Here is a 12,653-nt window from a genome sequence, read left to right as displayed (position 1 = left end):
CACAAGAAGATCATCCCCAAGACACATAATTGTCAGATTTTCCAAAGTTGAAATGAAAGAATGTTAAAAACAACTAGAGAGAAAGGGCAGGTCCTCCTACAAAGGGAATCCCATAAGGCTAACAGCAGACCTCTCAGTGGAAACCCAAAAAGCCAGAAGAGATTTAGGACCTATATTCAATATTCTTTAAAAAAAAAAAGTCCTCAAGAATTTCATATTAAGCCAAACTAAGCTACCTAAGTGAAGGAGAAATAAGATCCTCTTCAGATAAGCAAATGTTGAGGGAACTTGTTACCACCAGATCTGCCTTACAAGAGCTCTTGAAAGAAGCATTAAACATAGAAAGCAAAGACCACTACCAGCTAAGACAAAAACACATTTAACCACACAGACCAATGTCACCGTAAAGCAATCACACAAACAAGTCAACCTGATAACCAGCTAACAGCAAAACAGCAGATCAAATCCACACACATCAATACTAACCTTGAATATAAACAGCCTAAATGCCCCCACTTAAAAGGCATGGAGTGACAAGCTGTATAAAAAAGCAAGACCCGGCCAGGCACGGTGGCTCAAGCCTGTAATCCCAGCACTTTGGGAGGCCGAGACAGGCAGATCACGAGGTCACAAGATCAAGACCATCCTGGCTACCACGGTGAAACCCCGTCTCCACTTAAAAAAGAAAAAATACAAAAAAAAAAAAAAAAACAAAAAACTAGCTGGGTGAGGTGGCGGGTGCCTGTAGTCCCAGCTACTGGGGAGGCTGAGGCAGGAGAATGGCATAAACCCGGGAGGCAGAGCTTGCAGTGAGCTGAGATCCGGCCACTGCACTCCAGCCTGGGCGACAGAGCGAGACTCCGTCTCAAAAAAAGGAAAGGCAAGACCCAAATGGTATGCTGTCTTCAAGAGACCCATCTGACATTTAATGACTCTCATAGGCTCAAACAGATAGAGAAAAATCTACCAGGAAAATAGAAAACAGAAAAAAGCAGGGGTTGCAATTCTAATTTCAGACAAAACAAAGATCAAAAAAGACAAAGATCAAAACCAACAAAGATTCAAACCAACAAAGATCAAACCAACAAAGATAAAAAAAGACAAAGAAAGGCATTACATAATGGTAAAGTACTGAATTCAATAAGAAGACCTAATTAGCCTAAATATACATGCACACAACACAGGAGCACCCAGATTCATAAGGCAAGTTCTTAGAAACCTACAAAGAGACATAGACTCTCACACAATAATAGTGGGAGATTTCAGCACTCCATAGTATTAGATCATTGAGGCAGAAAATTAACAAAGATATCTGGAACCTAAACTCAATGCTGGACCAAATGGATATTATAGACCTTTACAGAACTCTCCACCAAAAACAACAGAATATACATTCTTCTTAGTGCCATATGGCACATACTCTAAAACTGACCACATAATTGGACATAAAACAATCCTCAACAAATGTAAAAGAACCAAAATCATACCAAACACACTCTTGGACCACAGCACAATAAATTGGAGTCAAGACTATGAAAATTGCTCAAAACCATGCAATTACATGGAAATTAAACAGCACACTCCTCAATGACTGTTGGGGTAAATAATGAAATTAAGTCAGAAATCAAAAAGTTGAAAATAACAACAAAGATACAACATACCAGAATCTCTGGAACACGGCTAAGGGAGAGTTAAGAGGGAAATTCATAGCAGCACTAAATGCCCACATCAAAAAGTTAGAAAGATCTCAAATTAACAATGTAACTTCAGAACCGAAAGAATTCAAGAAGCAAGAAGATATCAACCCCAAGGCTAGCAGAAGATGAGAAATAACAAAAATCAGAGCTGAAGTGAAGGAAATCAAGACATGAAAAACCAGTCAAAAGATAAATGAATCCAGGAGTTGTTTTTTTGAAAAAATTAGTAAAATAGACCACTAGACTAGTAAAGAAGAGTGAAGATCCGAATAAACACAATTAGAAATGACAAAGGGAGTGTTACTACTGACCCCACAGATATAAAAACAACCAGCAGAAACTACTATGAACACCTCTATGCACACAAACTAGAAAACCTAGAAGAGATAGACAAATTCCTGGACATGTACACCCTCCCAGGACTGAACGAGGAGGAAACTGAATCCCTACACAGACCAATAATGAGCTCCCAAATTGAATCAGTAATAAAAAGTCTACCAACCAAAAAAAGCCTGGGACCCAGTGGATTCACAGCCAAATTCTACCAGATGTACAAAGAAAAGCTGGTACCATTCTTACAGAAACTATTACAAAAAACTAAGGAGGGACTCCTCCCCACTCATTCTATGGAGCCAGCATCATCTTGATACCAAAACCTGGCAGAGAGACAACCAAAAAAGAAAACTTCAGGCCAATATCCTTGATGAACATTGATGCAAAAATCCTCAACAAAATATTTGCAAACCAAATCCAGGAGCACATCAAAAAGTGTATCTACCATGATCAAGTAGCATTCATTCCTGGGATGCAGGGTTGGTTCAACATACACAAATCAATAAATGCAATTTATCACATAAACAGAACTAAAGACAAAAACCACATGATTACTTCAATAGATGCAGAACAGGCTTTCAGTAAAATTCAACACCCTTCATGTTAAAAACTCTAAATAACATAGATATTGGAGGAACAGACCTCAAAATAATAAGAGCCATCTATGGCAAACCCACAGTAAACATTATACTAAATGGACAAAAGCTGGAAGCATTCCCCTTGAAAACTGTCACATGACAAGGATGCCCTCTCTCAACACTTCTCTTCAACATAGTATTGGAAGTCCTGCCAGAGCAATCAGGCAAGAGAAAGAAATAAAGGGCCTCCAAATAGTAAGTCAAACTATCTCTGTTTGCGGACGGCATAATTCTGTATCTAGAAGACCCCATAGTCTTGTCCCAAAAGCTCCTTTGGCAGATAAACAACTTCAGCAAAGTTGCAGGGTACAATATCAATGTACAAAAATTACTAGCATTCCTACACACCAACAACAGCCAAACCGAGAGCCAAATCAGAAAAGCAATCCCATTCCCACTTGCCATAAAAAGAATACCTAGGAATACAGCTAACCAGAGAGATGCAAGATCTCTACAATGAGAATTACAAAACACTGCTCAAAGAAATCAGAAAAAACACAAAGGGAAAAAACATCCCATGCTCATTGATAGGAAGATTTATTAAAATGCCTATACTGCCCAAAGCTATTTACATATTCAATGCTATTCCTATCAAACTACCAATGACATTCTTCACAGAATTAGAAAAAAACTATTTAAAAATTCACATGGAACCACAAAAGAGCCTGAATAGCCAAGGCAATACTAAGCAAAAAGAACAAAGCTGGAGGCACACTGCCTGACTTCAAACTATACTACAAGTCTACAATAACCAAAAGAGCATGGTACAAAGACAGGTACTGTTACAGAAACAGGCACATAGACCAATGGAACAGAATAGAGGGCCCATAAATAAGGCGCACATCTACAACTGTCTGATCTTCAACAAACCTGACAAAAGCAACAGGAAAAGGCTCCCTCTTCAATAAATGGTGCTGGGATAACTGGCTAGCCATTTGCAGAAGATTGAAGCTGGACCTTTTCCTTCCACCTTATACAAAAACCAACTCAAGATGAATTAAAGACTTAACTGGAAAACCCAAAACTATAAAAACCCTGGAAGACAACCTAGGCAATACCATCTTGGACATAGGAATGGGCAAAGATTTCATGACAAAGGGAGAAATAGAAACTGCAACAAAAGCAAAAACTGACAAGTGGGATCTACTTAAATTAAAGAGCTTCTGCACAGCAAAATAAATGATTAGCAGAGTAAACAGACAACCTATAGAATGGGAGAAAATTTTTGCAAACTATGCATCTGATAAAGGTCAATATCCAGCTTCTATAAGGAACTTAAACAAATTTACAAGAGAAAACCCCATTAAAAGGTGGGCAAAGGACAAGAACAGACACTTCTCAAAAGAAGTCATACATGTGGCCAACAAGTATGAAAAAAAGCTCAATATCACTGATCAACAGATAAATGCACATCAAAACCACAATTAAATACCACCTCACACCAGTCAGAATGGCTATTACTAAAAAGTCAAAAAGTGAAGTTGCAGAGAAAACGGAACACTTACACACTGCTGGTGGGAGTGTAAATTAGTTCAACCATTGTGCAAAGCAGTATGGTGATTCTCAAAGAGGTAAAAGCAGAACTACCATTGGACCCAGCAATCTCATTACTGGAATTATACCCAGAGGAATATAAATCATTCTACCATGAAGACACATGCACACAAATGTTCACTGCAGCACTAGTCACAATAGCAAGGACATGGAATCAAGTAATGCCCATCAATGACAGATTGGATAAAGAAAATTTGGTACATACACACCATGGAATACTATGTAGTCATAAAAAAGAACGAGATCATGTCTTTTGTGGGAACATGGATGGAGCTGGAGGCAGTTATCTTTAGCAAACTAATGTAGGAACACAAAACCGAATACTGCTTGTTTTCACTTATAAGTGGGAGCTAAATGATAAGAACTTATAGAACACAAAGAAGGAAACAAAAGACACTGGGGTCTACTTAAAGTGAGGAAGGCAGAAAAAGGGAGAGGAGCAGAAGAGATAACTATTGAGTACTGGGCCTAATACCTAGGTGATTAAATATATGTCAACAAACCCTCATGACACCTGTTTACCTACGCAACCTTCACATGTACCCTCAAACCTAAAAAAAATTAAAACAAAACAAAATGGCTGGCTAGAATATGGAGAGTCATCTGTTTCATGAAACCATTTTCCTTCTATTTTCTTAATATGTGAATACAATATAGAGATCAAATCTACAACAATTAGGAAACCCTGATACCTAGGTGGTTATTCTTCCTTTTATTTTCTTCAAAATCCCTTTAAAATGCACCAAATTGGAAATAACACTCTAATAACAGGCTAATTACTGGTAAGACTATAAAGATGACTTCCTAACTTGTTAATTTAATAACTTCCATTAATAAATCCCAGTTATGCCATCACTGATGGCCCTTGAATATGAAAATGACCTGACCATATAACAAACTACCTCACAGATGACATCTTAAAACTCTGTAATCACTATGCCACATATTTGCCTCTCAAACATGTTAGAGGACATATCAAGGTCACTTTCAGTCTATTCCTGTTAAGTGTTACTAACTTAATCCAAAATGTATTATCTGTATATATAATGAAAGTGGTTCCTAATTTCATTATCCAAGTCATGGTTAAATTATTAAATATTGTTCTAATTATTAAGCAGAGTCCAATGGACTATCACTTATTACCCTTTTAGGTCAATACAGAACCAAAAAGTAACCAATATTTATAGAATGTACAAAGGGCTTTCATGAACACTGGTATTTGAACTTTCACTTATTCAACAGATATTTAAGGCACCGCATGCTAATTCTATGCCAAGCATTGGCTAGACACTGGAGTTACAGTGATCCTTACAAGTTCCCAGGTAAATTTTTGTTAAAACTGCGAATTCTCAGGCCTCACTCCAGACCTATTAAATCAGAAATTCTGGGGATGGGCCCCAGCAATCTGATTTAACAAGGCCTCCCAGAGATTCTGATACATGCTCAAGTTTGAGAACCACTGCCCTGTAAAATAGAGCCTTACTTTATATATTAGAAAACCGAGGTTCAGAGAATAAAAGACGAGATACGAAAGATACTTTTTTAAAACAGCTTTTTCTAAGAGCTCAGAAAAGTATCTGACATATAATATAGGCACCTGATAAAACTGGTTGAAGAAATTAATGTTCCAAAGAGTTGTGCCATCACCCAATTATGGCGATAGACAAGCATATCATCCTAATATGTTAGAAATGCGTATACTGCTAATGAATATATTTCTTCTGAAAAGACAAATGTTCAGCATGACAACAAGAATTATAATTTAAGTATTATTTTTGACATGTTCATAAAAGAAGTAGTTACCAAAAGGGATCACTACAAAAGCTATTCAGTTTTTCCATACCTTGTTATTTTGCCTTAATTTACTTAACTCCAGTTTATACTTTTCTGCTTCTTCTAGAGCTCTATTCAAGCGAACCTCTGTGGCACTTTGACTACTTGCAGCCTGTTTTTGCAGTCTTCTTTTATTTTCTAATTCCTGTATAGTAAAAAAGATTATGGAACATTTATAAATGTATCATAGGTTCCCCCTTGATCATTTTGCAGTATCTTCCATATCCATATTCCTTGCATTCTCTCAAACTTTACACACACACACACACGCGCGCATGCACGCACACGCGGGGCTAGAGGCTGAACACTAAGTGTTAGAGGTCTCAAGGAATTCTTGCCCCAAATTAGTATTAGAGAAATATATCCTAAAAAATGTACCTGTGAACTGGGCTTTCAAATTACTTTTTGTTTGGAATTTTGTCTCTCTTTATTGACTCAAGACACAGTATACCTGTCCTCTATTTTATAAACAACTCTTTATAACTGTATTTCTTCTTCTGGGAACCTCCCAAAAAGACCAATGTTAAGAGAAACTCTCCACTGTTTTTCTGTATACCTGACAAAGTAAATCATTTAAGAATATATTCATCACAACATTCTGTATAGCCCTATAGGAAAATCCCAATTCTGAGTAGAAACAACAGATCTTATAGATTATTTTCCACATCCTGGGGTGAGTTTAGTCTTATATTTCTGCAAACATCCTAGGATATTCTGTTGCAGAGAGTCAACAGGCCAACACCTGAAGAAACACGAACGTAGAGGATAAACTGTGAACTCCACCATAATCTTTCCCCTGTCAACCAGCTTCATCTCCTGCCAAAGATGTTACTTTTAGTAATACGAGCAGTAATTGGATCTCTCCCAAACAGCCATGGTGTTTCCTGCCTCAGTCTTTTGCTTGTGCTCTTCCTCCTGCCCTGATCTCTGCCCACTCATTTTCACGTAACTAGCACCTACTGACTCAGCTAGGTTTGTACCCTAGGGCATTAGCTCCCCCAAGACATATTTCCTTTCTAATCTTCACTATCCACCCAGATTATATTAAGTGCCCTCTTCAAAGCTTGTATAGCACCTTAAGACACATTTATCATCGTATCTGCTACGTGGTACTGAAACTATCCCTTAACTTTATTTCCCCCACTATAGTTTAAGCTCCTTGAAGAAAAGAACTGTCTTAATTTCTGTATACTCAGCACTTCAGTGGGATATAAAAGACACTAACACACATGTTAATTAAACTGAACTTATTTTGTAATACTAAACTCACTCTTCTTTATATCCCCTACAAAGTAACGCCTAGTCCAGAGCCTTACTCAATAAATTGAGCAGATACTCAATATATTATAGAGTTGAAATGATGCAGTTAAAAATAGAGATGTCTATTTTTTTATAATTTTTTTCTGGCTATATCACTATATTTTATTTAAAAACTAGTCTCCCTGGCTCTGAGTAATTAAGGGGAAAAACAAAACAAAACACATGCTGCTCTTTATGTAGGTTTCTAAACAAATCAAACTGTGTATGGATACCATCTGCTATCACAGCCTTCTTCACAGCTTTGTGGGTGGTAGCAACAGGAAGAGCTAGCCTGATTTATCTCACTGTTCACATAGAAAAGGCAAAGATTCTCATTAGCTACAAAGTCCACATTTCTTGCTGCCTCATTTCAGTCTTCCTTCTTAAGAATATAGAACTGAATCTTTCCTCTTGCCTGCTGATGACTCTGTAACCTATTTCACAGAAAAATGAAAACCATCCTGTACCATATGATGTCCCCTATCCCTGAACCAATACTGCCCTCTTCTTGGGAGGTGTGGGGAAAAAATGGTACCCAGAAGAATAGTAAAGTAGGAAATAAAGTTTTTCTATATGAGTAATCCACTAAACAAATTTCTAGTGTTATAAAAATTTAAGCAGTTACATGTCGCTAGACAAAAATTTCATGACAAATCTGAAATCCTGAGTTGCACATTAGTTTAAAAAAAAAAAACTAAGAAAATCAAATTTAACATTAAAATTAAAATACTGTTAGCTTCAGGAGGAAATGATGTACCACTCTCTCATGATTATTAAAGCATTCATAAAAGGCACTGGGGGAGAGTAAGAAAAGAGAGGGGCATGCATCAGCCATAGCAGAAGACAAATGTAATAAATGCTCTGGGAATAACACAAAGCACCACAGAAATTCAGATAAGAAATAATCAGATGAGGATAAATCATCAGATAAGGTTTCAGAAATAAGGGGCTAAGGTAGAAAAGAATGGACTTGGAGTCAGAAAACCTGCCAGCTGTAGTAGACTTATTTCCATATCTGAAATTGTGAGTAATATTATCTATACCTAATAGGTTTCATTCATTTATTCAACACATTTATTAAGCACTTACTACATGCAGGATACTATTCTATATCATGGGCACACAAATTAACCAAATTTCCTCCTCTCATGACGTTTGCATTCTAGAGGAAGAGACAGAAGATGAACACATATTTACACATACATATATGCAATATCTGGTAGTGATAAGGGCTATGAAGAAAAAAAAGGGTAAAGGGACAGAACAATGAAGGGAGGGTATAACTATTTAAAATAAAGTAGTCAGGGAAGTCTTCCAAATGAAGTGAGGTAATGATTTAAGTTAAAATCTTGGGGAGGCCAGGCACGGTGACTCACCCCTGTAGTCCTAGTACTTTGGGAGGCCAATGTGGGAGGATGAACCCAGGAGTTCGAGACCAGCCTAGGCATCATAGGGAGACCTTTTCTCTATAAAAAAAATTTAAAAATTAGCTGGGCATTGTGGCGTATGTATGTGGTCCTAGCTGCTTAGAAGACTGAGGCAGAAGGATTGCTTGAGCCGGGGAGGTGAAGGCCGTAGTAAGCCATGATTGCACCACTCCAGCCTGAGCAGAGTGAGATCCTCTCTCTAAAAAAAAAATACAATAATCAAATAAGGATCTCGGGGAAAGAATTCCAGATAATAAGAACAATAAAGACAAAGATCCTGTAGTAGGAATCCACTTGATACATTAAAAAATCACCTAGAAGGTCAGTGTGGTTTCAGCTGAGTGACATAGGCACAGCGTTAGGTTTTGAGGTAAGAGAAGTGGGCAGGGCAAGCCTAGGTGAACCTTGTAAGCTTTACTTATAAATTTGGATTTTATTGAGTGACACGGGAAGCCTTTGGAGGATTTTAAGTGTGTATGCATATGTGTATGTGTGTGATGATCTGAGTTAATTTTTTTTTTTTTTTCGAGATGGAGTCTCACTCTGTCACTCAGGCTGGAGTGCAGTGGTACAATCTCTGCTCTCTGCAAGCTCCGCTTTCTGGGTTCATGCCATTCTCCTGCCTCAGCCTCCCAAGCAGCTGGGACTACAGGCACCCGCCACCATGCCGGCTAATTTTTTGTACTTTTAGTAGAGACGGGGTTTCACCAGGTTAGCCAGGATGGGCTCAATCTCCTGGCCTTGTGATCTGCCCACCTCGGCCTCCCTAAGTGCTGAGATTACAGGCGTAAGCCACCGCACCCGGCTCTGACTTAAATTTTATAGGGATTGCTCTGGCCACTGTGGTATTGCCAATCTAGGAGGTTATTATGATAGTTTAAATAAAAGACAGTGGCTTGGGCTTGGGTAGAAGTAATTAATGTTTTGAGAAGTGGTTTATTCTATGGATTTTGAAGACAGAATTGACAGGATTTGTTGGTGAGCTGGATCTGGATATAGGAAAAGAGATAGATAAGATGACTCTTCCATTTTAGACTGAACAACTGGGTGATGCCTTTTACTAAGAGAGGGAGAAGGAAGAGAAGCAGGTTTGCTAAGGGCAGGGAAGCAAGAGCTTCCTTTAGGACATGTGAAGTTTAACACACAATAGAGATATCAAGTGGGCAGAAAGGAAGAGGTAAGGGCAAGAAACGGAAATGTGAGTATGAATAACATATATATATAGATGGTATATAAAGTCATGGAACTGAATGAGATCATCTAAGGATTAGATATAAAGAGACTTGAGCACTCTACTATGTAAGGCCAGGAAAATGAGGGAAAATCATGACTATGGTGCTCTAGAAGCCAAATGAATAGTGTTTCAAGGAAGAAGTAATCAACTATTTCAAATATTGCTGAGATATAAATTCATGTCAAGAATAACTGACCAAGTACAGTGGACCACAACTGCAATGTGGATTATTGGTGACCTTTTTAAGAGTAGTTTCAATGGCAGGGTAGAGATGGAAGCCTAAGCAAAGTATTTTCAGGAGAAAATGGCACATGAGGTATAGAGACATTGAGTATAAACAATAATTTTGGGAAGCTTCGCTATAAAGGGGAGCAATGATATAGGACTGGAGGTAGATGTAAGATCTAAAGAAGTTTTAAAATAAATAAATATATGAATGATTCTATGAAATGTTTGTACACTAATGAGTATAATCTCATAAGAATAAATTTGATTTTGCAAGAGAAAGGACAATTGCCAGTGCGAAGTCCTTGAGGAGAAGAGAGTATATGGTATTCAGTGCACAAGTGAAGGGGCCAGCTTTAGACAGAAGAGGTACTAATTCACTGTAACTGGAGTGGGGAGTGGTACAGAGGCAGCGAGGTTGTAAATTTAGTGAAAGGATGATCTTTTGATTGTTTCCTTAATGAAAAAGGAATCTGAGTCATGAGTCAAGAATAAGGATGTTGGAAGGGGTGTTAGAAAGTTGAGGAAAAAAGACCAACTGTTTAATAATCATCTCCAAAAATGGGAGAGGGAATCGACTTCTCAGAAAGTGAGGGTAGAAAATGCATTATTCTTGAGATTTGTAAATAAATTTAAAGTAGGACTGATTAAGAAAAAATGACAGAAGAGACAAATTATCAGTATCAGAAATGAAAGAGGGGCCATTATTACACATCATACAGGTATTATAAATATAATAAATATAATAAAGGAATATTATGGACAAATTTATGCCAGTAACTCTGACTTAGATGAAGTGGACAAATATCATGAAAAACATAAATTAGCAAAGCTGACTCAAAAAGCAGCAGAAAATCAGAATAGACTTGTATCCATTAAATAAACTGAATTAGTAACTGAAATCCTTCCAAAAGAAAACTCCAGTGCACGTGGCTTTCCTAATGAATTGTATCAAATGTATATATCAATATAACAGAATAGTTCAAAGAAGATCCATACATAAATACAGCCAATTCATTTCCTTCACTGGTGCCATGGTAAGCAAATGGGGAAAGAACTGGATTATTATCCATACGGAAAAAAGTGAACCCTGACCCTTATCACACACAAAATGAACTTGAAATAGAGTACAAGTCAATTTATATATGATTTTGAGGTACACACACACACACACACACACACACACAAAATAACACTTCTAGAAGAAATCAGGAAAAAACTCTCATGACTTTGGAGTGGATAAAGATTTCTTGGATAGAATGAGGAAAAAAAGCACAACCCCCAAGAAAATAATATTTTGGGGAAAAAAGCACAAGCCACAAGAAAATAATATTTTTTAATTCATCAAAATTTAAAACTTTTGAAACACACTGTTGAGAAAATAAAGCCAAGTCAGATTGGGAGAAACTATTCAAAATATATATTCTTCTAATAAAGGAATTACATAGGGAAACAAAGAATTTGCAACTTAGTATTTTTGAATGGGCAAAAAAAATGAACAAATACATCACAAAAAGGATATATGAATGGCCAATAAACACATGAAAAGATGTTCAATATCCATTATAACTATGGATAACTAAAGGAAATATAAATTAAACCACAATGAGATACTATTTCTTCCCCTCTAGAATGGCTAAAATTAAAAAGATAATAATCCCAAGTGTTCATGATGATACAGAGTAACTCTAATTCTCATATATTGCTAGTGGGAACGTAAAATGGTACAATCACTATGGAACACAGTTTAGCATTGCTTAAAAAGTTAAGCATACACTTTCCATAAAATTCACAAATTCCACTCCTAAGTATTTGGTATATACAAAAACATGTGTTCACACAGAATACTTGTACATGGAAATTCACTGTGGATTTTTGATAGCCACACTCCATAAATAAATAATATGGAGCAATACAAGGAAATTAACCACAAAACATGTAACAACATTGATGAACCTTAAAAATATTATGCTGAAGGCCGGGCGCGGTGGCTCATGCCTGTAATCCCAGCACTTTGGGAGGCCGAGGCAGGTGGATCATGAGGTCAGGAGATCAAGATCATCCTGGCTAACACAGCGAAACCCTGTCTCTACTAAAAATACAGAAAAATTAGCCAGCCTTGGTGGCGGGCGCCTGTAGTCCCAGCTACTCAGGACTCTGAGGCAGGAGAATGGTGTGAACCCGGGAGGCAGAGCTTGCAGTGAGCCAAGATCATGCCACTGCATTCCAGCCTGGGCGACAGAGCGAGACTCCGTCTCAAAAAAAAAAAAAAAAAAAAAAAAAAAAAAATTATGATGAAGAAAAATAATCAGATATACAAAAGTCCATATTCATGATTCCACTGGTATGAAATTTTAGAAAAGGAAAATCTAATTTATAGTGAAAAAATATAGCTCACTGGCTGCCTGGGGCC

At 37.3% G+C, this 12,653-nt stretch overlaps 2 protein-coding genes across 3 annotated transcripts in view; both read right to left on the bottom strand.

Annotated features, from left to right (window-relative positions):
* TEX9 (testis expressed 9) overlaps positions 1 to 12,653 on the bottom strand; it is a 67,865-nt gene that overhangs the window by 14,111 nt on the left and 41,101 nt on the right. For both annotated transcript variants that reach the window (XM_050796835.1, XM_050796834.1), the window contains exon 10: positions 6,066 to 6,200. In XM_050796835.1, the coding sequence (XP_050652792.1) occupies positions 6,066 to 6,200 (135 nt within the window). The remainder of the gene's footprint in view (positions 1 to 6,065; positions 6,201 to 12,653) is intronic.
* Positions 1 to 12,653, bottom strand: part of TCF12 (transcription factor 12) — an 884,529-nt gene that overhangs the window by 858,224 nt on the left and 13,652 nt on the right. The gene's annotated exons all lie outside the window — the stretch shown is intronic.

Source organism: Macaca thibetana, chromosome 7 (assembly GCF_024542745.1).
Source record: "Macaca thibetana thibetana isolate TM-01 chromosome 7, ASM2454274v1, whole genome shotgun sequence".
NCBI lineage: Eukaryota > Metazoa > Chordata > Mammalia > Primates > Cercopithecidae > Macaca > Macaca thibetana.
This window is presented reverse-complemented; position numbering and strand designations above follow the sequence as displayed.